The sequence below is a fragment of the Rhinatrema bivittatum genome, chromosome 2 (assembly GCF_901001135.1).
Source record: "Rhinatrema bivittatum chromosome 2, aRhiBiv1.1, whole genome shotgun sequence".
Taxonomy (NCBI): Eukaryota; Metazoa; Chordata; class Amphibia; order Gymnophiona; family Rhinatrematidae; genus Rhinatrema; species Rhinatrema bivittatum.
Genome location: NC_042616.1, coordinates 462,823,693 through 462,851,624, shown reverse-complemented (window position 1 = coordinate 462,851,624; position 27,932 = coordinate 462,823,693). Strand labels below are relative to the sequence as shown.

At 41.9% G+C, this 27,932-nt stretch overlaps 1 protein-coding gene across 1 annotated transcript in view; it reads right to left on the bottom strand.

Annotated features, from left to right (window-relative positions):
• Positions 1-27,932, bottom strand: part of CDH20 (cadherin 20) — a 400,608-nt gene that overhangs the window by 181,328 nt on the left and 191,348 nt on the right. Inside the window, exon 3 of the mRNA XM_029590479.1 lies at positions 85-457. Within this exon, the coding sequence (XP_029446339.1) occupies positions 85-333 (249 nt within the window). The 5' untranslated portion in view covers positions 334-457. The remainder of the gene's footprint in view (positions 1-84; positions 458-27,932) is intronic.

The window sequence follows — 27,932 nt, the reverse complement described above, 5'->3', positions numbered from 1 at the left end:
GGAGCATGCTAAAGTGACCATATTATATGTCTCCTATGGCTTTGCATCTCTCTGTTTTCATCCTTATTTGATCTGGGCTCTTACCTTGCCAACATATAAGGGATCTGTTCCAGTGTATTCCTCCAGAACAAAGAATTGGTTCCATACCCAACTTCTCTTTAGTCTGTGATGTAGAAACAGCTTATCCAGCAGGTTGTCTTCTGAGCTTTTGCGTAACAGCCTGGCATTTTCAGATAGTGCAGTTGTCAGGTCCAACAATCCCAAAGAATACAAAGAGAAGCAAAGTCTAAGCCAGCTATTTGAATTCTGCACTTTACCTGCAGCCCACACCATTTTTTTCTTCAAATTATGTTATTATGACAAGAACTGATTTGAATCCTTATGGGTAATTAATTGAGAAGGCTGAGAGATATAAGGCAGGGAGAGTGGAATTGACAGTTATGGTGATGGTGGCCTCCTGCAAAACAAAACAAAATACCATAAGTTGAAGAATTTCTTTTGTCAGTCTACAGTAGCAGAATCTTTTCAAATAGGACAAGTACAACATATTAAATCTTCCATACAAAGAATAAATTAATATAGCATGTTTGACTATGAATCGACAAATGTATAATAGTGCTTTGAATGCAGGCAACTTTGGGGCTGTAATAGTAACTGAGATTCTTTCATTTATGTTCAGGGTCTGCTGTACTAATGGTTGACTTCAGTGAGCAGAATGCTGTACAAATATTTATGTAGAAAACAACAGAAAAGAAAAAAAAAAAGAATAATTTGCTTTGGGAAATTATATTAAATTACATCAGAATTCCAAACTGGCAATTATTTTTTCCTTTGTTGAAGAAAATGTGTTTTGTTGCTGCGTGCTTACAGTGCCAACTTATTACAAAGTCCAGAATTTATTGATAAACAAGTGTGAGTCATTTGTGAATTAACTCATTTCTTGAAAGCTGTTTCACACTTGGTTGCCTACTCTCTGAGGAATTATCACTGGTACTAATGGGACAGTTCTAGAATTTGAATGGTCAGTTAATCATTATATACACCACAAAAGGTTTCAGAATGCTGATGGTTATGTGGTATTGTGTGATGTCTAAGCGAGTCAAGCTAACAAATTTCTCCTCTTAAGTCTGAAAGCCTTCTTGGGGGGGCAAAGGAATGTCGACCTCCATGCAAGGACAATATCTCATCAGTCAAGGATCCTTTGTTGTCATGAAGTCAGATTAGCTGGTGACCTCAGTCTGGACCACAGACTGGAGTGGGCTTTTCATTTACTGCTTTGTTGGTGTTAATGAGGTGGCATCACACTCAAGTTACTCTGTCAAAACAGTCATGACAACTTCTTTGGCATTTGTGTGTTAGATGTTCAGTTTGATATCCTCCCAATACTTGGTTTTGTCACAGGACCAATAGATGCCTATCCTTTATCACTGTAAAAGCTCTGTTTGGGTTTTTTTTGTGAAGATTACTCCTATTGTATATTTGTGGTATTTTTTTTAATGGTGCCAATAGTATCTATTAAGAATTTTTGGCAGCTATTGTCTACTTAGAAAGGAATTAAAAGATATATATATAATTCATATCCTCTTATCTAAAATCTTTGGATAATCAGCCTATAAAAATAAAGATATTTGTCAAAGATGGAGAACATCAAAAAGACTTTACCAAATAAGATTTAGATTATTATTTAATCGTTTTTTTTTACTTTTTCATTTCTAGGAACATATTTATTTCATAATGTGAATTTAGTTTTCTAATATAAGTGCAGTAATTTAATCTTTCATTTGTATCCCACTTATTCAGTCTCATAGGACCAGATGAAGTGGGCTACAGCATATAAAATGCAATTTCATAAAAATTACATATATACAATTAAAATATAAAGCATTGAAATAATTTAAATACAGTCAAAACAATGCAAAATTATTCTTAAATAATTAAAATAACAAAATGGTAATATCAAAATATGAAAGTAAAGATATTTGTTAGAAAAATGACTTCAGCACATATATTCATAATTAGACAGCCCTAATTTATTTAAACCCTAATTCCCAGCTAAATTCCTACTTCCAACTCTCATTAAGGGGAGAGTAAGTGGTGTCACAAGAAATAAAATAAAATAAAAGTTAAATTACTAAATAAATCACTCTTCCTCAAAAAAATAATTAAAAATGCCCTTATCACCACCCTTGGTAACTAAGCTCTGAACCTCCCTGTCTCCCACTAAGGAGTTTTCCAAGAAGCAACCCCTTTTGGTTCTGAACAATTCAACTATGTTTCATACACATATTATATTGAGTTCTGAAAGTAGTGTCTTACAGTATAAATTATGTCATCCATGATTAGTTGCAAAAAGCTAAGAAACAGGGGTGACTGAGCAGAAAATTGCCCTTGCACGGCAGTCTGGTTTGCACTGCTCGCTTTCATCCACTTAAGCATACATTTGAAAATGCACACACAACTTGATCAATTTAAATATGGCAAAATTGATTATATTTTGTCGGAAACATGACTAATTCACTTGGCTCACAAGTGAGAGGTAAGCGTATATGTATATTTATATTTTTAATATAAAGTGCTAAGGCTATTCATATTCTCAAGACATGATAAATACTACTCATCTTCTTTGACACAAATCAGTGACAAGGTGTGCAACAGAATTCACTAATTTTGTGAGAGTCTGATTGGAACCACGATAAGAACACTTCTTCTATGGATGCTTGAACTAGAATGAGACTACCAACTCATATTATATAGGCCACTTTTTTAAGGCCCATACTGACCTGAACTGGATTTAAACTGTTGATCTAGAGGGAACTATTCCCTTGAGGCATCCAGCCTCCACATACATACCAATACAAGTTGGTTTGGTGGACGTCTGATTCTTTACAAATTATGGAAAAAGTCTTTTCCTGAACCTACTCTTTCGTTACTAGTTAGTTTTGGGGTTTTTTGTTTACATAGAGGGGTAGATTTTCAAAGGGGTACGCGCATACCCCCCAAAAACCTACCCCAAACCCCCCCCTGCGTGCGCCGAGCCTATTTTGCATAGGCTCGGCAGCGCGCGCAAACCCCGGGACGTGCGTAAGTCCCGGGGCTTGCATGGAGGGGCGTGTCAGGTGCTGTGCCGTGAGTGACCCGGCATTTCGGGGGCGGGCCGCGAGTGACACGGCGTTTCGGGGGCAGTGCCGCGGGCGTGGTTTCGGCCCGGGGGTATTCCAGGGGCGTGGCCGCGGCCTCCTGACCAGCCCCCAAACTGGAACTTGGAGCGCGGCAGCCGGCCCGGCGCACGCAAAGTTACGCCTGCTTCTAGCAGGCGTAACTTTGCCGACAAAGGTAGGGGGGAGGTTTAGACAGGGCCGGGGGGGGGGGGGGGTGGGTTAGGTAGGGGAAGGGAGGGGAAGGTTGGGGGAGGGAGAAGGAAAGTTCCCTTCGAGGCCGCTCCGATTTTGGAGCGGCCTCGGAGGGAACGGAGGCAGGCTGCGCGGCTCGGCGCGCGCAGGCTGCCGATTTTGGGCAGCCTTGCGCGCGCCGACCCCGGATTTTAATGGATATGCGCGGCTACGCGCGTATCTATTGAAATCCCGCGTACTCTTGTTCGCGCCTGGTGCGCGAACAAAAGTACGCATGTGCGCAGATTTATAAAATCTGCCTCAGAGTATTTTAATTTTTAAAAAGTCAATGTAACCAAAAAGAGAGTAAAACCCAATGGGGCAGATTTTCAAAGGGTTATGCGCGTAACCCCAAAAACCTGCTCCTGCGCGCGCAGAGCCTATTTTGCATAGGCTCGGCGATGCGCGCAAGCCCTGGGATGTGCGTATGTCCCAGGGCTTTGAAAAAAGGGGTGGGGTGGTCCAGGGGCGGTCCCGAGTCCTCTGGCACAGCGGCCGTGCCGGGGGATGGCATGCCAGCAGCTAGCCGGTGCGTGCAAGTTATGCCTGCCAGAGGCCAGAGGCAGGCGTAACTCCTGAAATAAAGGTAGGGGGGGGGGGGGAAGCGGAGGGAACGGAGGGAACGGGGAAAGCCATCGGGGCTCCCCTAGGGCTCAGTGCGCATAAGGTGCACAAGTGTGCACCCCCTTGCACACGCCAACCCCGGATTTTATAACATGCTCGCGGCTGCGCACGCATGTTATAAAATCGGGTGTACATTTGTGCAAGCCGGATAGCACGCACAAATGTAGGCCACGCAGGTTATAAAATCTGCCCCAATTTGTCTTACACAGTTGGCTTCCTATGAGAATAGTTTTGGCCCTCATCAGTGTTGTTTATATCCATGATCTGAAGCATTCAACATGAGAACTCCCCCTTTCTCTGCTGAGACTCTGTGAGGAATATCTAGTTAGCTGGTTTGTTACCTAGGCTATCTGTTTCTCCTACTCCCAACTCCAAGACATTGTTTGAAAACATTGAGCATTTGCAAATGCTTCTTTTGGTTCTGTTAAAGACCCGTGAAGACCTTTGTGCTGTCATAGTAGCTGGTGGTCTACTATAGAAACGTCAAGAAATTGTTTGGTCATTCCATTACAGAAAGCAGCCTGACATGTGGTATCCAATTTTTATTTTCAGAAAATGCATGTTTTTCTACAGGATATGGAATTCAAATATGTATGTGTAAATATAATTTTATAAGTAGGGTCCAGTTAAATGCATTCTTTAGATACAGAACACATTATGGACTACATTAATTTAGCAACTTTTTTTTTTTTAAACTCCTTCCTTACATTCCATAATATGGCTTAGACTAGATACTTGGAAAATCTTAATTGATAATCTATATGCTGTTTTATATTTATTATTTTTAGAATGGAAGCACTTAAAATCAGAATACATTTGGAGTTAAAATTAACAAGGATAGGATAGCAAACCCTCCTTAGGTCCCAAAAAGTGCTTACCTTAGATTTTATAGTTATAAATTCAATTCTTGTTTTCTATGCAAACAGATTGATACCGCCCCCATTCTAAGTAAGAACTATTTGCCATTGTTGCAAATAATCTGTCACGTTATTTCAGCACACAATTACAGATTCATACATAGAACATAAACATTGTATATTGGTTTCTTTTAGAGGCAAATTCATGTGAATGCCAGAGAACATTAGCAATGTACCAGAAAAAGCATTACTGTTTTTGTTTTAAATGATTTTATTTTTTTTGTTTATAATAATTTATGATTCCTTTTATTTTTGCCTCCGCTATTATGTATGTTTTTTGTGGCCCGCCTAGCATTTTAGATAGTCAGGATATACGTTTTATAAATAAAAAAATAAATAATTAGTGTCAATTCATTTATAGTGAGCTGGGGTATATTGACTCATTTTTGTGAGTTTCCTTAGGGACGGATTTTTAAAAGGTTACGCGCGCCGAGTCTATTTTCAACAGGCCCAGCGACGCGTGTAAGTCCCAGGGCTTTACTAAAGGGGCGGGGTCAGCCCCCCCAGCACAGCGGCCATATTTGCTGCTCGGCCGGCGCGCGCAACTTGCGCATGCCCAGAGGCAGGCGCAAAAGATAAGGATGGGGGGGGGGGGGGTTAGAGTAGGGCTAGGGGGAAAGGTTAGGGGAAGGGGTGGGAAGGTCAGGCTAGGGGGAAGGGAACAGGGTAAGGCAGCATGACTTGGCGTGCACAAGGTGCACAATTGTGCACCCCTTGCGCGTGACGACCTAGGATTTTATAACATGCGCACGCATGTTATAAAATCAGGCGTTCATGTGCGCATGCCGGGTAGCGCCCGCACACGTACGACTGTGCGCAACCTTTTAAAATCTACCCCTTACTGCCTAGTGAAAGGGAAAAAGTCTGGTACTAAACAAAGCAGAAAGTTGTTTAACCTGAAGGATGTTTAAAGTGAACTATAATTTTGCTGTTGCCTGAATCTATTTTATTACTGTGTTTGGAGGAGAGAGTAAGGGTGACTGATTTCTCCATTCAGTAACTTTTCTTTCATGCTTTCTCACTGCTAGCTTACATTTTTCCATCCCTGAACTGATAACGACTTCCCATATTGCATTACAACAATGTTTCCCATTCTTTTCAAGCCCAAGACCCTTATATTAACAAAAATATGTAGCACATCAAACTCCACTGAGCAGATAGTGCAGACATGAAAAGGACTCATATGGCGAAAAGCAGGGTTAGGGAAGTATCGAAAGCTCCACCAATCTTTTCCAGATTTTAAAACAAAGGGAAAGTGAGGCACATCATGATGGATCAGCTCCCTATATATGCGAGTGGAGGAGTAGGGAGAGATCAGTATGATTCAGGCAGCTGGCTCAATAAGATACCTTTGCTGCTGCATGTGGCTGCCAGAGCTTATTCACTGCCGCTGCTTCCAGCACTCAGAGTGAGTCAGATCCAGTGCTCAGTGTGCACTTTCTCCATCTCACTCAGGCTGGAAGTGCTCAAAGAAGAAAGCTCAGGATGGGGAAGATGAGGAGGTGCTGTTTAAAATGTGTGTGCTGCACAAAATGGGGTCTAACTATCTGTGCTCTACATGCTGCTCATTAATTACCACACTCTGGGGCTTATGCTGCAGCTAGGAAGAAAAAGCATATGATTTACATGTGTTCTCAGAAAGGAGCTCCTACAGATTTAAGAGCACCTGCTGGTGACTCTTGTTGCTATGAAGTGCTGAGAGCAGAGCTCAGGTGCTGGTCTGGATCTGAGCATCGGGCAGTGATTACTTTTCCCTGGCACACCTGATCAGGTCTGAAGGCACAGACTAGTATACCCTGGCATACTAGTTAGGAAACACTGCCTTGCAAAATAGAAACACCTGTAGCTCAATGACTGTGTATGTCCGTTGAGCAGCAGTGCCTGGATACTTCCATACAGTATCTTAAAATTAACTCTTCACTTGTATTGTTACTCTTTTACACTGATGTTTTATTTGATAAGCTTTCTAAGGGCCAGAAAACCTATGTGACTTCATTATGTGACTAAATCAAAACATGAAAATAAAGACATTTGTTAGCAAAGTGACTTCAGCACACACTTTCAGAATTAGACAGCCTTGATAACTTCTTATAGTCAGTACAGAATCATGCTATATCACCCCTATACAACATCTATAGCTATAAAATACTTTTAGATATACATTATCTTTCAAATCCCCAGTATGCAAAAAAAAACCAACCCCAAAAAAGTAGTAAAAAAACATGTATTTCCTGTTAATTTCTGCCTTGGAAGCAGCATTCAAAACCAGACAGATTCAGTGAAGATAATTAAGTGACCCCTTTGTATTAAAGTACAATCCAGTATGGATAAAATAACACCAAAATAACTCAATCATGAGATGTTTTAAAACATTATAATGTGTTTTTGTGAAACTACATTTCTGCCATACCAGAAAAACCTCTATCTATATATACAGTAAAAAAAAATGTATACACACACACACATTCATTATTTCTGCAAATCATTTCTCTTCCATTCCTAGACTGGAAATAATATACACATTACTGGACACTTTTGTGTATCATTAAAGTTAGTGGTTAGACTAGGCCACGATAGACTTTACAAATAGTTTTATATAGAATGTAAAGCGCTATATGAAGCTTAAAAAAGGAAGAACCTGAAAAAAACCCAATATGCCCAAATCTCTGTGATGTTATAAACACTGTTAAGAAACTTTCAGAACTTCTGCATTTCTGCTCCCTTTGTCTCGCTTTCTTTCTCTAAATTTACATATTTAATAAAATATGGTTATAGCAGCATTTATCATTTGTAGCTTCATACTAAATAAGAATTTATCAGATGCATTGAACTCTTTTCTGCTATAAAGTACAAAAAAACCCAACATACACATTTTTTGACAGTGTAAGATAACATATCAGATATTTCTCTCATATGGTGCTTTCCATAGTACATAAGAGAAAAGGTACTTTTTAAATTACAAATAAGGCAAAAAGAAAACCTGTTTCCCAGCAATCAATCATAATGCGGTGTGGACATCAGTGTTCTGCAAATGTGCCAGTTTAATCTACATGTAAAGAGCAGCCAGGGCAAGGCTATCAAGGTGATGAGGTAGGTTTATTAGTCTGAACTAGAATTTGCTTTCTACTCATGATGCAGTTTGGAATATTTCATACGAATGCCATCAATCAACTTTTCAATTATAGATCTGCCACACACTAAGAGTCACATTTTCATTTCATTATAGCTGTAAACCAATTTTCCATATGTTAAAAACTCATGCTGTTTTCTATCAAGTACAAAAAAACTTCTAACCTGAAGATAGCCTTATAATTAAAACTTTTAATATACACAATAATGATAACATAACAAGTGAATCCTAGTTTGGTAATTATTCAAAAATGACATTCAGAGACAGAACTGTACAAACCCTAGAGATCTCAGTTTATTACAAAACCTTTTTCAAGAAAATCTCTCTCTTACTGGTGGTCACTATTCACATCCTCTATATTTTCTACATAGAAGTAAATATATCAAGATAACAAAAATATTACCATGCTAGGAGACGAGTCATTGTAACCTACCTTAATATTTCCTGTAAATCAAGCATTTTTTTTTTTTTTTTATTATATGCTCATCCAATCCCTGTTGAAGTTCAGTCCACTTTGACTATTTCTTATGCCGTATGGGCAAGTTGTGTTGTTAACACGTCCTCTCTTAAAAACTGATCTTCCAAGGCCCCCCCCAAAATACAGACATCATCACAAGCCTATCACAGCAGACTACAGTCCAAGGACGTTTGTTCCCACCCTTAAAGCCTTGGGTTTTGAATCACCGAAGCAACTCATAGGGTGACTTATACAGAATCATTCAATAGGAAGATTCAAATAAAGCTAATGGGTAGACAGTGGGAACAATAGCCAGCATTTCATGCTTAGAAATTTGGAGATGAATAATATATGATGAGTGTAGGGTAATGATTCTTGCATTTCCAATTTATTCAAAACTCGTGTTGAACCCACGATAAGCCCAATGCATCAAGCAATAAAACTATGCAGAATGTACAAATATCCTAGTAAATGCATAATTTTGGATATTTGTTCCCAACAATAAAAAATAAACAGCCTATTTTAAGATCAACAGTAAATTTGAAACTTAGAAAAAGACAAATTAGACCTCCCTTTCTTTTAATATTGGTTAGTATTTGCAATAAATAAAAACTGCAACAGCAGCTAAAGTTTCCTTTCAAATTATTATTAATTAATGAATACTCTCTAAGAAATCTGTCATTACTGACAGTTAGCAACCAGTTAATAAGGTTCGCCTCAGGCTTCTAATGCTTAAACAAACTGACTACTAATTGTGGTAAGAACTAATCTCAGTGGGGTTATTACTTCCATTTTTTAATTGTTTGAAGGAACATTTTATTTCTTAAACTTTTCTTTTTAAATTGTCCCTCTAGACTACTGGGAAGTAGAAATTAGTGCTCAGTACTTCACAATGGAATTCAGCCACCAGTAAAAGTACAGAATGTGTTGGATTGACTTTGTAAAACTTCTAATTACAACTCTCATTAAATACCTGATTAATATTGTATAAAAATGGTTTATGGGGAATGTAAACAACTTTTATTTTCAGATGAAATACCTTTCTAATTCAATGCATTCTTTGAAATATATATTATGACTTCTAAGAAATATTGTAGTTTTTTATGATAAGGACTAAACTCTGACTTTTTGGTTAGCATTCTGTTTTCATAATAGAAGCAATGTCAGATGTCATGAACAATTATGATTATGTCTTATTAAGAAGGCAAATAGAGGAAATGTAGTTGTTGACCAGAAAATCTCTGAGGCTTGAATTTAATGCAACCTTATCTGACAATCTTTTTTTTAGCCTGTTCATGAACAAAGTAAGTAAATGAAAACATGATAAAGAAAATCAATCATTGTTCATGTGTAATTCAAGCATTCACTTGCAGTTTAAAATGATCTATTTTAGTGACTTTTAAATGACTTACTTCTTTAAAAAAAAAAGTAAAGTAATATAATTCCTTCAACTTTCTCTAGTACACCAGGTTCCTGTTTCAATAATGTTACCTAATACTTTTACATACATTAAATGTTACAAAATCCTAACAATTTCATTGTGATTGATTTCATGTTTCCGAGTTACAGACAAGAGAAAGAGAAATAGAAAGTTAACCTCTACTACAACCTCCAAACAACTCTTTGTTAAATTCACCTTCCAGAATCAATCTTGTAGTCAGTTACCTTTATCTGTCTTAAGAAAATGCTTGGATAGCTTTCACCCCCATACAACAATGCCATAATTCATCAGGCTATATAGTCAAAATAGTCCTTCAGTCTATGTTTTCACTTAATTGTCTTTTCTTCTGTTCTTTCCCGAGATTCTCCTCATTCTTTTTTCCCAGTAGAGTTCAAATGGGCCAGCACATTAGCCCATAGGTTAGTGCCTGCTTGGGTACGCGCATGTAGAAAGGAAGGCTCTGCTTTTGTCTGTCCCTTGTATTACTGGCAGGCCTTGGACACCAGTTGGCTTGGCAATGGTTTCCTTCACAGTAGGAGTTTTCCAATAATTGCCAGAAGAAATTATTCTGGGGCTTATCTGGTCTTTTTTTCTTTTCAGCTAGAAAAATGGAGGGAATTGAAGAACAAGACCAATTCAGAGTGTTGACAATACAGCGTAGAAATAGATTTGATACAGCTCCTACCGAATCATGTTATGGACAACATGCTGTTTTCATGGGTAATGATAAGGTATTGCATGAGCAGCACACAGACAGCTCCAAAAAGCCTCAGAGGGCTGACAAAGATGCTGAAAAGAATTTCAAAATTCTGATTTATGTGTGAATAAAGTAGAGTGGTTGCCATATTAGTCCACTTTGATGCATAGCAACTGATGTCTTTGCTTACTCTTATTGCAACTGATTTACATATGGCCATGTGTAGGTGTTTTGACAGTCTTTGAAACTAGTGGTATTGTGGAGTATGGAAGTTTATTATACTATCTGACTCTAAATTTAGGAGTCTTATTCTTTTGTTTAAATACATGTAAAGTTAAACTGGAAAAAAATATAGAGAAGAAACTTGATCTTTTGCATTTTGTATTTAGAAAAGACACAAAACAGTTTTGGAATTTGATTGAATGTATCGTACTTGCAACAATGCACTTTGAAAGAATTCTAAGAGGAAAAGCTTTGCTTTATTTTTTTTTAATATGTCTATTTTCAAGATGAAAAGAAACCCAATTAAAATAATCCAAAGATAAATGAGGAATAAATACAATAAGCAAAAGTGTAACATAAGTTCAATTACAGAGGACATTCTCTCTCTCAGCTAATTTAAAACAATGGAACAAAGAGTGACAGGCATTCTTAAACACATACACAAGACATCCATGCACACCACACACATTCATTCCCAACAATTCTGTGAAATTTTGCTTTAAGGATGGAATTATTAAGATTTCTTTCAAACTTTATGTTTTTTAAATAAATAATTGCTCATTTGAGCTATATCTATCATTATTGAGTATACAATATATATAAAAAAATAACAATAGTGCTACCATTGACTTGAGAGCATGCGCTATGAGGTCTCCCCAACTTCTACATGTTCATAATGTCAGGAGATTGACTTGGTACATAGGGTAAGAGATTATGGAAGTCATCAATACTGAAATAAAACTGATAATGTATAATTTGATACTAAGTAGGGGGCCTGTCCAAAACCGTGTAGCACAAGGATTTTATGTGACTTTTCTGTGATTGGTGGAGACTCTAAGGGCCTCATTTTGCAAGCCACTCGCACGCGATAAGGGACCTTTTGCACGCGAAAAGTCCCTTATCGCGTGCGATACCAGGATGGGGCGGAGTCGGCCCCGGAAGAGGAAGAGTCGGGGTGTCACCGGGGCCAACTCTGCGCCGACAGTGAAAAGGTAAGGGCCTTTTCGCTGCCTATTTCGCTCCCAATAGCTACACCTCCTATGGTGGCGCTATTGGGTGCGAAACCGGCAGCGATCGCACCGCGACGGTGCGATCGCTGCCGGCTAGCGCAGGCCCGCCCCCCGTTTCGGCCCCCCGCCCCTCATCTTCTAAAGTATTGCAGGCCTGTGATACTTTAGAAAATGAGGCCCTAAGTCTCATTTTTAACATAGGTTGCCAATGGTTTTATTCAGCAATGTCAGGAATCCAACCTAAAATTGGTTTTATGTTTTCTTAAATGCTTCAAAATATAACTGAGTTATAGTGTATAGCAACTGGAGCCCCTTAGGTTGTGGATATCATTATTTACTGTCCTGGAAAACATCCAATCATCCTTTTTTGCTCATGAATCTTTTCTAGCTACATTAAACAAAAATGAATACAATTCTACAAGGGTGTTTCTATTGACCTGACAAGAGAAGCAGATCCAGTTTTCTAATAGGATGAGAGAAATCAGTACAATTTTTTTGACTCATTCCTTGGGCAGAACAGCATCTCTCTGTGGGCAACTGCTAATAAAACAATTGTGCTTGCTTCATAGGGCAGGAAGCAGGCTCTAGTGTGACAGTACATCTGATAGTTACAGCAGCAGCAATAACCAGTTGCAGTGGATAAGAAAGAATTAAAAGTTATGCTCTACTGGACTGCTTGGCACAGGGAACAATTAGATGTTTTCATTAGTATGCTGGGAGTCTTGCTTACAAAACTCTGCACAAAATGCTTGTTTCTCCATCCCACTACTATATTTGTAAAGCAGTCACAGTGGTGCTATCTCAGATAGCAATTATTTTCATTGTAATTATTATTCTAAATGCATTTAAATGACTCAGTGAAATGAAAGCAATAATACTAGAGCAAAAAAAAAAAAAGCATGCATAAACAGATGTGAACAAAAATTGGATTACATTTTTTTTTTAATTTTCAAATTTCACTTAATTACATGATATATTCTCGTATGGAACATATATTCAAAACATACATATAATCCAAGTATATTTCTAATCCTCATATTTAACATTTCAAAGAATATTTATTCCTAAATATAAGCAATATGGGGGGCATTTACACAAAGAGCGAAATAAAGCAATGACTATATTAGTATCAGATAGGATAAGCTATCTTTCTTCATTCTATGACAATCCCTCTCTGGGGGTACTTTGTGAATGGCCAGTCAGGAAATCCCTGAGCTGTTCAGGTTCAAAGAATACATAATTATTCTTCAAATATCTAATGCAACATTTGCTTGGATACTTCAATACGTATCGGGCCCCCATACTTAGAACCCTCTCTCATAGCTAGGAGTTCCTTTCTACGGATTTGTGTAGACTGAACTACGTCTGGGTATACCCAGATTTGCGCTCCATAAAACTTGGCTAACCTACTTCTAAGAAATAGTTTTAATACATGGTTATGGTCTGTATTAAATGCAAAAGAAACCAACATAGATTTCCTTTCTCTAATTTCTGAAACTATAGATAATTCCAGCAATTCTGAAATGTCCAGAGTATTCCTCTTCTCTCCTCGTTCATCTCTTCTTTGAGGTAAATAATAGATCTTGGTACAAACAGGTAGATGAGTATCTGGTATTTTCAATACCTGTGTCACGTAAGTTTTGAATAAATCAAGTAGTGATATAGTTCTTATAACTGTAAAATTAATTACTCTTAAATTTAATATCTAAGAGTATTCTCCATCTTTTCTATTTTCCTCTTGAAGGCCATATCAGTCTTTATAATATTTTGTTGTGTATTCTCAATTTTTATTATCCTTTCTTCATGATTCTCTAGCTTAGAATTAAATGTACTAATCAGAGAGTTATTTATCATAGTCTGATTCTTGGTTTCCATTGTTGTACTTGCCAAGGATTTTAATGTGGATTCAATTGCTTTCAGGGCAGACCAAACATTTCCTAAAGTAATTTTTTCAGGCTGGCCAAGATGGATACTCACAGTCCCGATTTCTGGCTGGCCCTCTCCCACCTCCCCAGAGGTTCCCAGTCGTTCCATGACCATCGATGATTCCACAGGTCTCATTTGGCTCTCCACTCCTGGGGAGCCAAACTTCTGCACAGAGCAGCTAACTCCTCTTCCTGAGGCTCCTTCTCCTCCTTCTTCCCCGGTCGCGACTCTGACTGATCTAGCTTCCCAGGTCCTTGATAGAACCTTCTCTGGGGCTGTGCTGTTCCCGAGGGCTCCTCAGTCTGTGCAGGGTGCGCCAGTCTAATCGGCTCGCTGGGGCTTAGAGTGACATCCAGAGTCAGAGGGGACGGTGTTTGCTCCTCTACCGTCCCCCCAGCGACCAGCCCCTCCGGCATTCGAGCAGTTCCTTCGGAGAAGAAACTCTCAATGCGCGTCTGGAAGGGGTCCGTTTCGGGTAAGCCAGATAATGCTCCCCTTACTCACCCCTTCCTCTTAGTATGAAGTATTTTATTTTTGTAAGAAAAATGAAATTGAAGGTATTCGCTGAGAGCCTCTTTCCTTCGCTTCCTTTCGGGCAGCCATCTTGCCCTGGATTACATTCTTTAACATGCTATTGGGTAAGAGGAAGTGAATTTGAGTAGAATTTAGGATGAATTTGTTTGATGGGGGCGACTTAAATATTTACTAATATGAAGGTGCAAAGGAGTTTATATCAGGATCCCCTTAAAAAACAAGGACCATGCATTTAGCCTAGTCCACCTTAATGCTGCCTAGCAGGGAATTCTGGTCCAGGGCATTTCCCTAAGCAGGAGACTAGGAAATTAGGTCATAAAGGAAATAGAAGGTCCTGAGGTTGAGGAGAAGGCGGCTCCTACTCTAAGGCTGACCTATTGATTTAGAACTGCTGAGGTAAGCAGACCTTTCACCCTATCCTCTCTATCATCTTTCTTTCATTCACTGTGTGAGTATGTAACAGAAACCATGTATGCCTACTTAAGCTTCATCTTGACAATGGAGCAGTAGACTATACTTGAAAAATTGTAGTCAAAAGTAAATATAACACTAAATATATGTGGCTGGCCTAATGTTTTCTGACTGATAGTGAGTCTTTTCTGACTGATAGTGAGTCTAAAAGAGTCATATGTCACAAGAGAGTTTGTGTAGAACTGCCAACATGGTGTACATAGCTTGGCCTAGCTTGTGACGTTTTTCTTGACAGGCCTACCCGTAGGACCCTGTGCTAGCCCTCACATGTGGGTAAGCTAGTGCCATAGATGTGATGGAAGCCCAGCTGGGCCTTGAATAAGGAGAGCAACAGCTCTAGAAATCCTATAAAACACAAGTAGCTCTGAAGCTTAAAGGCATAGCCTTAAGCTTCAGGTAGACAGTTTAAGGTATCAGTCTCAGAGTTGCCATTTTATAGCCTCATTCCATAGCTGACAACCTTGTGCATGTGTAGTCATGCACCTACACTTGGGATGCTTTGTGTCATATGGTCCTGCAAAAACACTGCTGACAGCACTGCCTCAGCTGTGCCAGAGCCAAACAGTCCATGTTGAAAGAGTGAACTCAAGGGGAAAGCCTAAGGGTCAAGGCTGCAAAGGTTAAGTAGCAGGGCACCAGGACCAGGAATGGAGAGTGCAGCATGGAGGCCAAGGATCAGGACTGAAGAGTACAGAATGGTGGCAGGAATCCCAGGAGAAAACAGGATGCTGAGCTTGATGGACCCCTGGTCTGACCCAGTATGGCATTTTCTTATGTTCTTAAGAGAAGACATTGTAGTATGGAAGCAGGAGAAGACACTGCAGCATAGAGGCAGGAGCCTCAGGAGATGAGACACCAGCATGGAGGTAGCAGTAGGATGAGATGAGAGGAGATGAAACACCATTATCAGGAGCAGGAGATGAGAAGAGACAGCAGCTGGACCATGACTGGAGATGGCATCAAGGAGGCTGGAGTACATGGAAAGCAGTGAGGAGAGAATTAGAAGTAGATAGCAGGACAACACTGACAGGCAGTAGACCATCCTGCCTGGCCAGGCTTGTTTGACAAGTCTTGTTCTTAGGCATTACAGGGCAGCAGTTCCAATCCTTCATGGCCCTTTTCCACACCGTAGCTTGCCACTTGGAGTTGGCATGTCTTGGGGGGGGGCTACCCTGTGTGGTCCTTTGGGCCAGGGACTGATACGTGGCATGGAGTCTTAGGATGCTGGGGAACACATAGGTGGAGGCTGTGGCATTCATTGTAGAATCTGAGTTAGGATGCTGGTGAGATTATTGTTTCAGGTAGCCACTGTAGTGAGAACTTATATGTGGGCTGCCGTCTGGTCACACAGGGCCTGGGTCTGCCAGTTTGCAGCCCTCCTCAGGTGCACTAGCTCTGTCTGTATGTGGTAGAGGTGCACACCATGTCCCCTTTCCGGTCTGTCCAGGTGCTCATGCATTTAGGCCTCTGTCGGTGCCAGAGCTGGTGTAGGTTCTGTGCTAAACATGGCCGGAGCAGAGGATTAGACCTCCAGAAGTGGCATGAGGGAGCTGATGGGCTGCTCCGGCTCAGTGCCTGCTGTCTCATGCTGGTCATGTGGTGTGCTAGAGCGAGGTTGCACTGGCTCAATTGTGTCCCACTGCAGGCTGGTTTCCTCCATGAATGCAGAAATGTTTAAGCTCACATTCAGTGGGCTTGATGAGCCAAGGGCTTCCAGGATGTGGCTGTGCTGAGGAGGCTGCTGCTACTGCTCCTCTGCCTCCTCCTTGCTGAACTATGTCTGTGTATCCATAAGCAAGGGGACATGGAAAATTGCTGCTGCTTAACTGGTAGGGATGTGAATCGTTTTAGGACGATTAAAATTATCGTCCGATAATTTTAATATCGTCTTAAACCGTTATGGAACACAATACAATAGAGATTCTAACGATTTATCGTTATAAATCATTAGAATCGTGAGCCGGCACACTAAAACCCCCTAAAACCCACCCCCGACCCTTTAAATTAAATCCCCCACCCTCCCGAACCCCCCCCAAATGACTTAAATAACCTGCGGGTCCAGCGGCGGTCCGGAACGGCAGCGGTCCGGAACGGGCTCCTGCTACTGAATCTTGTTGTCTTCGGCCGGCGCCATAGACGAACACAATTGGACGGCAGGAGGTCCTTCCGGACCCCCGCTGGACTTTTGGCAAGTCTTGTGGGGGTCAGGAGGCCCCCCCAAGCTGGCCAAAGTTCCTGGAGGTCCAGCGGGGGTCAGGGAGCGATTTCCCGCCGCGAATCGTTTTCGTACGGAAAATGGCGCCGGCAGGAGATCGACTGCAGGAGGTCGTTCAGCGAGGGTTCCGCTGAATCGCTCCCTGACCCCCGCTGGACCTCCAGGAACTTTTGGCCAGCTTGGGGGGGGCCTCCTGACCCCCACAAGACTTGCCAAAAGTCCAGCGGGGGTCCGGAAGGACCTCCTGCCGTCCAATTGTGTTCGTCTATGGCCGCCGCCATTTTTCGGCGCCATTTTGGAAAATGGCGCCGGCCGAAGACAACAAGATTCAGTAGCAGGAGCCCGTTCCGGACCGCTGCCGTTCCGGACCGCCGCTGGACCCGCAGGTTATTTAAGTCATTTGGGGGGGGGTTCGGGGGGGTGGGGGATTTAATTTAAAGGGTCGGGGGTGGGTTTTAGGGGGTTTTAATGTGCCGGTTTTGCGATTTTACGTTTTTTCGATTTTTTCACGATTTTTTCACGATATTTTACCCCCCCAAACGGCAACAATACGATTCCCTCCCCCTCCCAGCCGAAATCGATCGTTAAGACGATCGAGGACACGATTCACATCTCTATTAACTGGTCCCTGAAGCTTGAAAGCTGGAACTGGCAGAGTCCTGGGTGAGATCTGTGGAAACAAACAAGAAGACATAAGTACCAAAGCCAAGAGGTATACACATGGACACACATGTGATTATCTTATGCCAAATGATGTGCACAACTGTAGCAGCCTTGCCATTTATAGGTGAGGTGAACGTACTGGCTCCGGCTCACGTGGTGTCCAGCCATTCAGCCATGCCCTGAAACACATCTGGTCCCAACCGTTGGCAAGGTGTTTCTCCATGGACATGAGCTCAATTGAACAAGGGGCTCCTCCGCCGGTCTGCTATATGTATTTGTTGCAGTTAGCCACCTTTGTCTCAGACTGAGCCTTTATGTCCCGATACCTGTGATCTAGCTGCTCCCCACTGCATTTCACACTGCTGCGCCTTGAAATAGGCTGTGCGATGGTGTGCCAGATCTGGCCCTTGGATGCCCTCGAGTTCTCAGCTGCATGATTGCTGAAGAGCATGGCATAATGTTCCAGGACCCCAGCAATGAGCTTCTCATTGTCCTTCAGGCTGAACTTCAACACCTGCAGATGAACACTCCCTGTTGCCTGAACGAGGTGACACTTCTGCTTCCAGAGAGATGTCCTCCTTTTCCTGACACTCACACCAACTCCCTTCTCCTATTCTTTCCTCCCCCTCCTGCACCTGCCCTACAAACTCCTCTCCCCTCTGCCCTCTCTGTCCATCCCTAGCCTGTCTTCCTTCCACCAAATTCACCTGTCTATCCCCTAACCCCTTCCACCTCCTCCTATCCATTCCCCCTCCTGTCCCTGTCCCTACTCCTACTCCTCCTCCTTCACCTAACACTCTTACTCTTGTCCTCACTCCTCCTCTTCCCTCTTCTCTCCTCATGCTCCTCTCCTCTCTCCCCCTGCCTCTCATGCTCCATCCTCTCCACTCAACACCACCATTCCTCACCATTGCTCCTCTGTCTTACCATGCCTCACCACTCATCCTACACCTCATCATCACTCCTCACCACTCCTCCTCTGCCTCACCACCATGCCTCATCACTCCTCCTCCACCTCACCACCACACCTCACCCAAACACAAAGACAGACAGACAAACAAGACAAACTTACAAAAACTTTCACACACACATCAAGACAAGATACAAAGGGAAAGGGAGACAGATGAGAAACAAGCCACATGACACCTCATTCAGAACGCGCTAAAAACCTCCAACCAACTACCCTCTATCACCTATGTGATGCTATATACAGGAAATTTCTGCTATATTTATAGTAGTTTGATTAATCTAGGCCTAAATAAGTAAAACAAAAAATTTTCTGAAAATGAAAAAAATGAACGAAAATGAAAAAATTGTCTCTGCATATCACTACTGATTATGGGATGTGGCTGTGTGTATGTGTGTTGAGGGAGGGGTCCACAATCCTTCACCATCTGCTTCAGTTTTTCTTCCCTGTATATTTCTATTCTTGTGTATTGTTCTTGGCCAGGGTGGGGATTTTATAATTAAGTACTTGCCAACATTACAAAGCCTTTCACTGCCTCTTCTACTAATAGTAAAGCAATGGTGATTATTAGGAATGTGCAGGGGAAAAATATTCATTTTTGGTTCATTTTCTGGAGTTTTTTCCCATGAATTTTGGTTCATGGTTTGCTTGATTCATTTAATTTGTCAGAAAAAAAACAAATCAAACAATAAAAGCAACACCTCCGAAAAATGTCCAAAAATAAAAAATTGGGGCTCTTGCTAATCCACCCGAAAAAATGCTGGGGCCAGGATTCCTCCTAGTCCCCACTTACCCAGTCCAGAGAATATCCGCTGGTGAAGCCTTGACCCAGTTGAAGCTGAACCCTTGGCATAGGCCAAGATCTCAGTAACCTACCATGCTCTCGGCCTTCTCAAGGCCAATGCCTCAGCTGAACTCAGGCCCGACCACAGGGCCTGGCCCAGAGGCTGAAACCCAATGCCTGGGCCTCGGCCTAAGCCGGAGCTTGGACCCAAGCCCAATGCCACAACCCAACCCGCAGGCCAAGTCCTGACACCTGGGCCTTGGCCTAGGCTGGAGCCTGGACCCAGGCCCGATGCTGTGACCCAACCTGGAGGCCGAGTCCTGATGCCTGGGCCTCGGCTGGGGCCTAGAACCAGGCCAAACACTGCTACCTAGCCCGGAGGCAGGGTCCCAAAGCCTGGACCTTGGTCTAGGCTGGAGCACAGACCCAGGCCTAATGCTCGCAACCCAGCCATAGGTCAGTTTCTGATGTCTGGGCCTTGGTCTATGCCTAGGCCAGAGCCTGGACCCAGATAACAGCATATAGAGGTAAATGGAACCTAATCTGAGGAGAGAAGAGTGATAAGTGGAGTGCCTCAAGGATTAGCTCTGGGGCAGGTCCAATATTGTGAAGGGTTAGAAAGTGAAGTTTGTCTTTTTGCAGATGACACTAAGATCTGCAGTAGAGTGGACACATCTGAAGGAATAGAGAGATTGAGAAGTGATCTAAGAAAACTTACTGAGTGGAGAATGCTTAGTAGCTAGGATTCAAGGCCAAGAAGTATAGACTCATGTATTTGGGGAGCAGTAAGCCAAAGGAGCTGAACTTGATGAAGGAGAAAGTCTTACGGGCACAGCCTGGAAGAAAGACCTTGGGGTAATAGTGTCTGACTATCTGAAGGTGGGAAAGCAATGTGACAAGGCTGTGACTAAGACAAAAGGATGCTGGGTTACAGAGAGAAAGAGCCATAACCAGCAGCAAAAAGGGTGATATTGCCTCTGTATAGCTTGATGGTGAGGCCTAACCTGGACTTCTGTGTTCGGTTCTGGAGACCACATCTCAAAAAGGATAGAGATAGGATAGAATCAGTCCAAAGAAAGGCAACCAATATGATAGGGGGGATGTCTAAATATATATAGACTGGAGGAGTGACTGGGGAGTTATAATATGGAATTTTATATAACTGAAAGGAATTAATAATGCACAAGAATCAGACTTTTTCTAATGGAAGAGGAAGTGGTGGGGAGAAGAGAGTAGTTATTAGAGAGGTCCTTCCTCTTCACCCTATCACAGAAATGCCTTTTATGATTCACTTATGACAGCCAAACTACTTTATATTTCCTGGTAGTGTCACCTTTTGCTTATTTGAAGTCTGCCCTGAAGAAGAGCATTAGCTTTCAAAAGATAGTCAAGAAATACATTAAGTTAGTCCAATAGAAAGGAAACAACCTATAGAAATCTTTTCATCTTATGTTAACTTTAATTTCTCTGCATGAAAGGGCTAGGGCAGGAAAAAAGTCAGCTCTAATAGCAAGTAACCTTTGTCTAGCTATAATTTGAAAACTTCTCGCCAGCTAATTGGCATGGCTTTTTGTACGTGTTCAATGTGAATTTCTTTAAATCCAAAATAAATTCTCCATCATCATTAGGTATATTTTATTTTTGTGTTGGAAACTATTCTGCTCCAGTTCTGCCACTGCTCAGCTTTCCTCTTTGTTTCACACATGATTCCAGATCTTGCCCATATTTTGTTGACGTCAATATTCCATTGTTATTCCTTCTTTCCTCTGTCTCTTTTGCCCTTTATCATGCCCTTCAGTACTATGTTAGCTAATTTGCTATGAGATCCCCAAAATACATGACTACCAAATCTCATTCTTCCAGCTCAAATCATAACGACATCCTCCAGCTAACTTTTACAATTCTTTACTAACATTACATTTCAAATGAATGTATTTTCATCAATACATGAACCATAAGAGAGGTAACAAATCTTTATTATCAAAACTTTTCACCAAATCACATAAAAAGTGTGTCATAAAACTCACTCACTCATTCACACATTCACTCAATTAAAATAACAATTAAAGCGACAGTGAAGTTGCCAAACAGAATTTTCAAAAATGCAACTTTTTCAAAATGCAAATATTTCAAAATGCAACAGAGCAAATAGGGTCATGATTTAAAACTCCAGGGAGGAAGACTCAGAACCAATGTCAGGAAGTATTTCTTCACGGAGAGGGTGGTGGATGCCTGGAAGGCCCTTCCAGAGGAAGTGGTGAAGACCAAAACTGTGAAGGATTTCAAAGGGGCGTGGGATAAATACTGTGGATCAATAAAGTCTAGAGGATGTGAATGAAGAGAAGAAGCATGGGGGTGGCTTGTGGGAATGACGGCTACCACCTGGAGATGAATATCCTTATTCAATAAACATACACACGGTAATGCGACTCCAACATCGCTCTATGCTTCAATGGCAAGAGGAAACGTGGAAAAAAGGATTTGCATCCACATAAAAGCAGGGGAGTAGCTTGCTTGTTACGGCAGTTGCTACCCCAAACCAAAAATGCCTGATACTTGTTGTGCTCCGCGGCCGTGGCGCCCCACGACCGCGTTCCCCTACCTGAGTCTCAGGCCAGGAAAGCCCCGGGGGAGGGCTCCGACTCGGGCCCGTGCTGCCCGCTGCAGGGGAAGCCTCCTGCTTCCCTCAGCGGCGTCTCTCCTTCTCCATCGGGGAAATCCAAGATGGCCACCGTCAACTCATTTGCATTTAAAGGGACCTGGTCCTTTAACTAGACTCACCTGCTTCCAATGATCCAGAGCAGAGGAAGTATATAGGGAGGCTTCCTCTGCTCATTCCTTGACTTGGCAACATCTCTTGCGAGTGTTGTTTGAGTCTGCTTGCCTCGGTGAGTTCCTGCTGCTTGCTCCTGTTACGTCTTGGTGATTCTCTGGTTCCTGACTTCGGATTGGCTTACGGTGATTCTCTGGTTCCTGACTTCGGATTGGCAAGCGGTGATCTCTGGTGCACGACTTTTGGACTGGTGAGCGACGACACTCTGGCACTCAACCTAGGACTCCTTCAAGACTCCGTCTCCAAGGGCCCACCTAAGTCCCAGCGGCCCGGGTCCCTACGAGCTCCTCCTGGGGGGACCGCGGGCTTCCAGGGCGAAGCTCCAGTTGGCCTTTGCACCATTGCTCTGACCTCCCTAGGTCCACCTAAGTCCCAGCGGTCGGGTCCCTACGGGCTCCTCCCGGGGGGACCGCAGACCACCAGTGGTGAAGACTCAGCGTCTCATCTCGTCTCTTCATCGCCTCCGTATACGTCTCAGCCTCCAGTGCCAAGGGTCAGCTGGTCCCGCCTCCTGTTCTGCCTCGCCACCCGACAAGAGACCCTCCGGACCCTCCGAAAGGTATACCATCCTCTTGTTGGCCAAGGGTCCACAAGCCTGAGCACAACAATACTTCACTTTCAATGCATATCCAGCATAACTCTCTGCTTCAACGGCAGGGGGAATGAAGAAAAGATGTTTTATATTTAGACATATACCAACAAGGACTGAATTACATAGTCTGGGTAAAACAAATAAGCATGGGTGTTACTACCCCAAATCGAGCCTGATACTTCACTTAGAATACATATCCAGCACAGCCCACTGCTTCACTGGCAGGGGGAATGAAAGGAGGATTTATATTCAAACAACCAACAAAGACTGAATTCACAGGCTGGATTAACAAGTGTCAGAGAAGCTGGCTTATTACAGTGATTACTACCCCAAACCAATTAGCTGGATACTTCACTCAGATGCAGCTCCAGCACTGCTATCTACGATGGTGGGGGTGGAAGGGAAATAGAACCAAAAAAGTTATTTAAGGGACAAGAGTAACAGAAAAGTATGAAAAAAAAAAGTGTGAAAGCTTGCTGGGCAGACTGGATGGACCATTTGGTCTTCTTCTGCAGTCATTTCTATGTTTCTATATGTTTCTATGTATGCATCCTGTGGTTATATAACACCACTTACAACTCTAAGAATGTTTCTACCGAATAGCACAATTATTTCACTTTTCTCTATTCTTTTGACCCTAATTACCATGCTATTATATAATCAGATGTAATCAATACATGTGTGCATCTGTGCTTAAAAATACATTAAAGATTTAAATTATCTTCATCTGATGCTCTTCACTGTATGCTTCTTCCTTCATCAAAATTTAGAGACAGTACTTCATCTTTCACCACGGTATAACCCTTACAAGAGGCCCTTGTTTCTCTGTTACCAGCTTCATCAGATCGCTCTGTTACCAGCTTCGTCAGATGGCTCTTGACCATCTGGGGAAACAACCCATAAATCCTCATCTTAAGCATAAACATGATACCGTGCATATAAAGACACACTATCCAGATAACTTGAAAACACTTACCAAACACTTATTCAAAAAATCACTTTCAACGGACCCTCCATGCTAACCCAAAGATTACCCACTCCGTGATATTCTTTATCAACTTTATGTATATATTTGCCAATGCAACAGGCTAAATCTCAGAGCTTACTTGGCTTCCTCTTAACTTGTTTCTCATACACATCCCGCAACATATTCCAAGCAGATCCTGTAATAATAATGCATAACCTTACCAACTCCAAATTATATATCTTGCTATCACCATAGCACAATTAATGATCCTGCAGTACCCTTGAAAGACATACCTTGCTTCTGCACCATCCATTGATGTGGTTACAACTTTAATTCTGCAATACCTCGGAACCTGAAAAGTGGACCGACGGAACTGCACTTCTCCACGGAAAATATAAGTAAACTTACTCCCCTAATGCCCTTATAAACACATTATAATACTGCCACCGCCCAACAATCACAAACGGCATCTGGGCCAACGCCCGAAGGTGCCCGGGATGTGCCATTGCACATCAACATCAAACCATCTTCATACTGCGTGCACGTAACAACATGTGCTTCCGCACATAAAATATGAGACCAAGTCTATGCTAGCTCAAATTGCTCTCGTAAGCTGTAATGCTTATCCCAATGTCTCAAGGCTCTATTTCCTTTTCTAATACTCTCTGGCTTTGATAACAAGCAGCCATATCAATATGTTAATCCTGTTTGCATAAAGCTATAACTCACAATAGCCCTATTACATACCTACTCAAACTATTGACTTTACCCCTATTTGTTTCCTGTATATGAACACAACGCATACACACCACAATGACCCACTACAATCAGGTCCATCTAATACATCCATACCAAACCCACTCATTTGTTGTCAATCTCCCCAACCACAACAACATTAATTAACCAAACTTCTGCCAGTACTATCACTCAGCTTAGACAACACACTATACTCAATGTCATCTCCAGCCAAAAAGATGAAAAAATGGCACCTCCAAAAAATATCCTTTTGTCTCCAAAAATGCAACTACTTACTTGTGAACACTACATTAACTCACATCCCTCCACTTCATGCAGATACTGTACTCTACTTCAAACCAAACTATAAAAATGCCCACTCATTCTATGACACACTTTTTAATGTGATTTGGTGAAAAGTTTTGATAATAAAGATTTGTTACCTCTCTTATGGTCTATGTATAGTTTACATTAGTATTGAGAGGGTGGTAAACATCACCCATTGTGTGTATTTTCATCAAGACATCTTTACTATGGAGGTAACTTTCAAGGAGTTACGTAATAAGAACATAAGATATTCCATACTGGGTCACACCAAGGGTCTATCAAGCCCAGTATCCTGTTTCCAACAGTAGCCAATCCAAGTTATAAGAACCTGGCAAGTATCCAAACATTAAATAGATCCCATGCTACTAATGCTAGCAACAAGCAGTGGCTATTCCCTATTGATTAATAGCAGTTTATGGACTTTTCCTCCAGGAACTTATCCAAACCTTTTTTAAACCCAGGTACACTCACTGCCTTAACCACATCCTCTGACAATGAATTCCAGAGCTTAATTATGAGTTGAGTGAAAAAGAATTTTCTCCGATTTGGAGTGCCCCCTAGTCCTTGTATTATCTGAAAGAGGAAATAACCGATTCATATTTACCTGTTCGAGTTCTTTCATGATTTTGTAGACCTCTATTATATTTCCCCTCAGCCCTAACCTCTTTAGTCTTGAACAGCCCTAACCTCTTTAGTCTTTCCTCATAGGGTAGCTGTTCCATTCCCTTTATCATTTTGGTTGACCTTCTCTGTATCTTCTCCAGTGCAGCAATATCCTTTTTGAGATGTGACGACAAGAATTGTATCATGGAGTGATACAGATGTATTATGATATCCACCGTTTTATTCGCCATTCCCTTCTTAATAATTTCTAACATACTTTTTGCTTTTTTGACGGCTACAGCATATTGGGGCCACAATTTCAATATAGTATCAACTATGATGCCCAGATCTTTTTCCTGGGCAGTAACTCCTAATATGGAACCTAACATTGTGTAACTACAAGGGATGCTGCGCGCATGTTATAAAATCTGGGCTCGGTGCGCGCAAGGGGGTACACATGTGTGCACCTTGCATGTGCTAAGGCCGAGGGGAGCCCTGATGGATTTCCCCGTTCCCTCCCAGGCCGCTCCAAAATCGGAGTGGCCTGGGAGGGAACTTTTTCTCCGGCCCCCCCCCCCCCCCACCTTTCCCTATCTAACCCACCCCCCAGCCCTAACTAATTCCCCCCCTACCTTTGTTGAAAAAGTTACACCTGCCCGAGGCAGGCAAAACTTGCGCCTGCCGGCACGCCATGCCCCAACACAGGCTTCCCTGCCGGAGCACTTCACCCTGCCCCCAGACCGCCCCTGGACTGCCGCCACACCCCGGCCATGCCCCTGAACTGCTCCGATCCGCCGACACGCCCCCGGACCGCCCCTTTTTGCAAGCCTTGGGACATACGCGCGTCCCAGCGCATGCGCAGGGGCAGATTTTCTCGGGTTACACGTGTAGCCTTTGAAAATCTACCCCTATATGTGTAAAATATACATGTGTATTTTTAGAAAATGGGTACAGAAAGCATGTGTGTTCCTGCGTTACAAATTTATGTGCATGCTGAAATATAGGCACATACTTTGGGGGTAGAAATACATGGTATTTTATTAACTGTGCAGCTCCTGCCATACAGTTATTAAATCTCCACAGGCCCAGTTATATGTCCAAATGGTGGCTCACAGACAGTTTTGAAAGTTGAGCTATAGAAATCTGTGTTTCACTTCTGCCTCCTACCACTGAGTATTTAAATGCTCTTGGTAGCCTTTTCTTTAGATGTAAATCTATGTTTTTGTTAAGAAACTCTTAAAATGCTAGCACAGAATAAAAAAAAAAATGATGGTTATTCGTCATATTTTAACTCCTCCTGTCCCTTCCCACCTTGGACAGGGACAGAGATGAAGCAGAGTACCTTCTTTTGCGTTCCTTGGATGTCGAGCATCATTTACTGTGGTACTTAGAGATTATCATAGTGGATAATACTTTAAAATCGTCAGCTCAGTGTGCTGCAGCAGTCATAAAAGCAAACAGAATGTTAGGAATTATTAGGAAGGGAATGGTTAATAGAACAGAAAATGTCATAATGCCTCTATATCGCTCCATGGTGAGACCACACCTTGAATACTGTGTACAATTCTGGTCACCGCATCTCAAAAAAAGATATAGTTGCGATGGAGAAGGTACAGAGAAGGGCAACCAAAATGATAAAGGGGATGGAACAGCTCCCCTATGAGGAAAGGCTGAAGAGGTTAGGGCTGTTCAGCTTGGAGAAGAGACGGCTGAGGGGGGATATGATAGAGGTCTTTAAGATCATGAAAGGTCTTAAACGAGTAGATGTGACTCGGTTATTTACACTTTCAAATAATACAAGGATTAGGGGGTATTCTATGAAGTTAGCAAGCAGCACATTTAAGACTAATCGGAGAAAATTCTTTCACTCAACGCACAATAAAGCTCTGGAATTTGTTGCCAGAGGATGTGGTTAGTGCAGTTAGTGTAGCTGGGTTCAAAAAAGGTTTGGATAAGTTCTTGGAAGAGAAGTCCTTTAATGGCTATTAATCAAGTTTACTTAGGGAATAGCCACTGCTATTAATTTCATCAGTAGCAATTAATCTTCTTAGTGTTTAGGTAATTGCCAGGTTCTTGTGGCCTGGTTTGGCCTCTGTTGAAAACAGGATGCTGGGCTTGATGGACCCTCAGTCTGACCCAGCATGGCAATTTCTTATGTTCTTTGAGACTTTTTTTTTTTTGCCTCAACGTATGTGAACAACATAAAGGCTGCTATTTTATTTTCTGCTTTCCTCTTCTCTACCTAACTTGTCTATGGGACCCAGCCTGTGTGGGCGAGTTTACTACTGCTTTTTTTGTTGTGTTTTTTTTTTTTTTACAGTGAAATCTTAACAGCTAAGATATGCCTATCTCAAATCCTAATTTAATTCTATCATTATACAGAATAATTGTAATTTATTCTGCTGCTTTGCATTACTTTGCATAGACA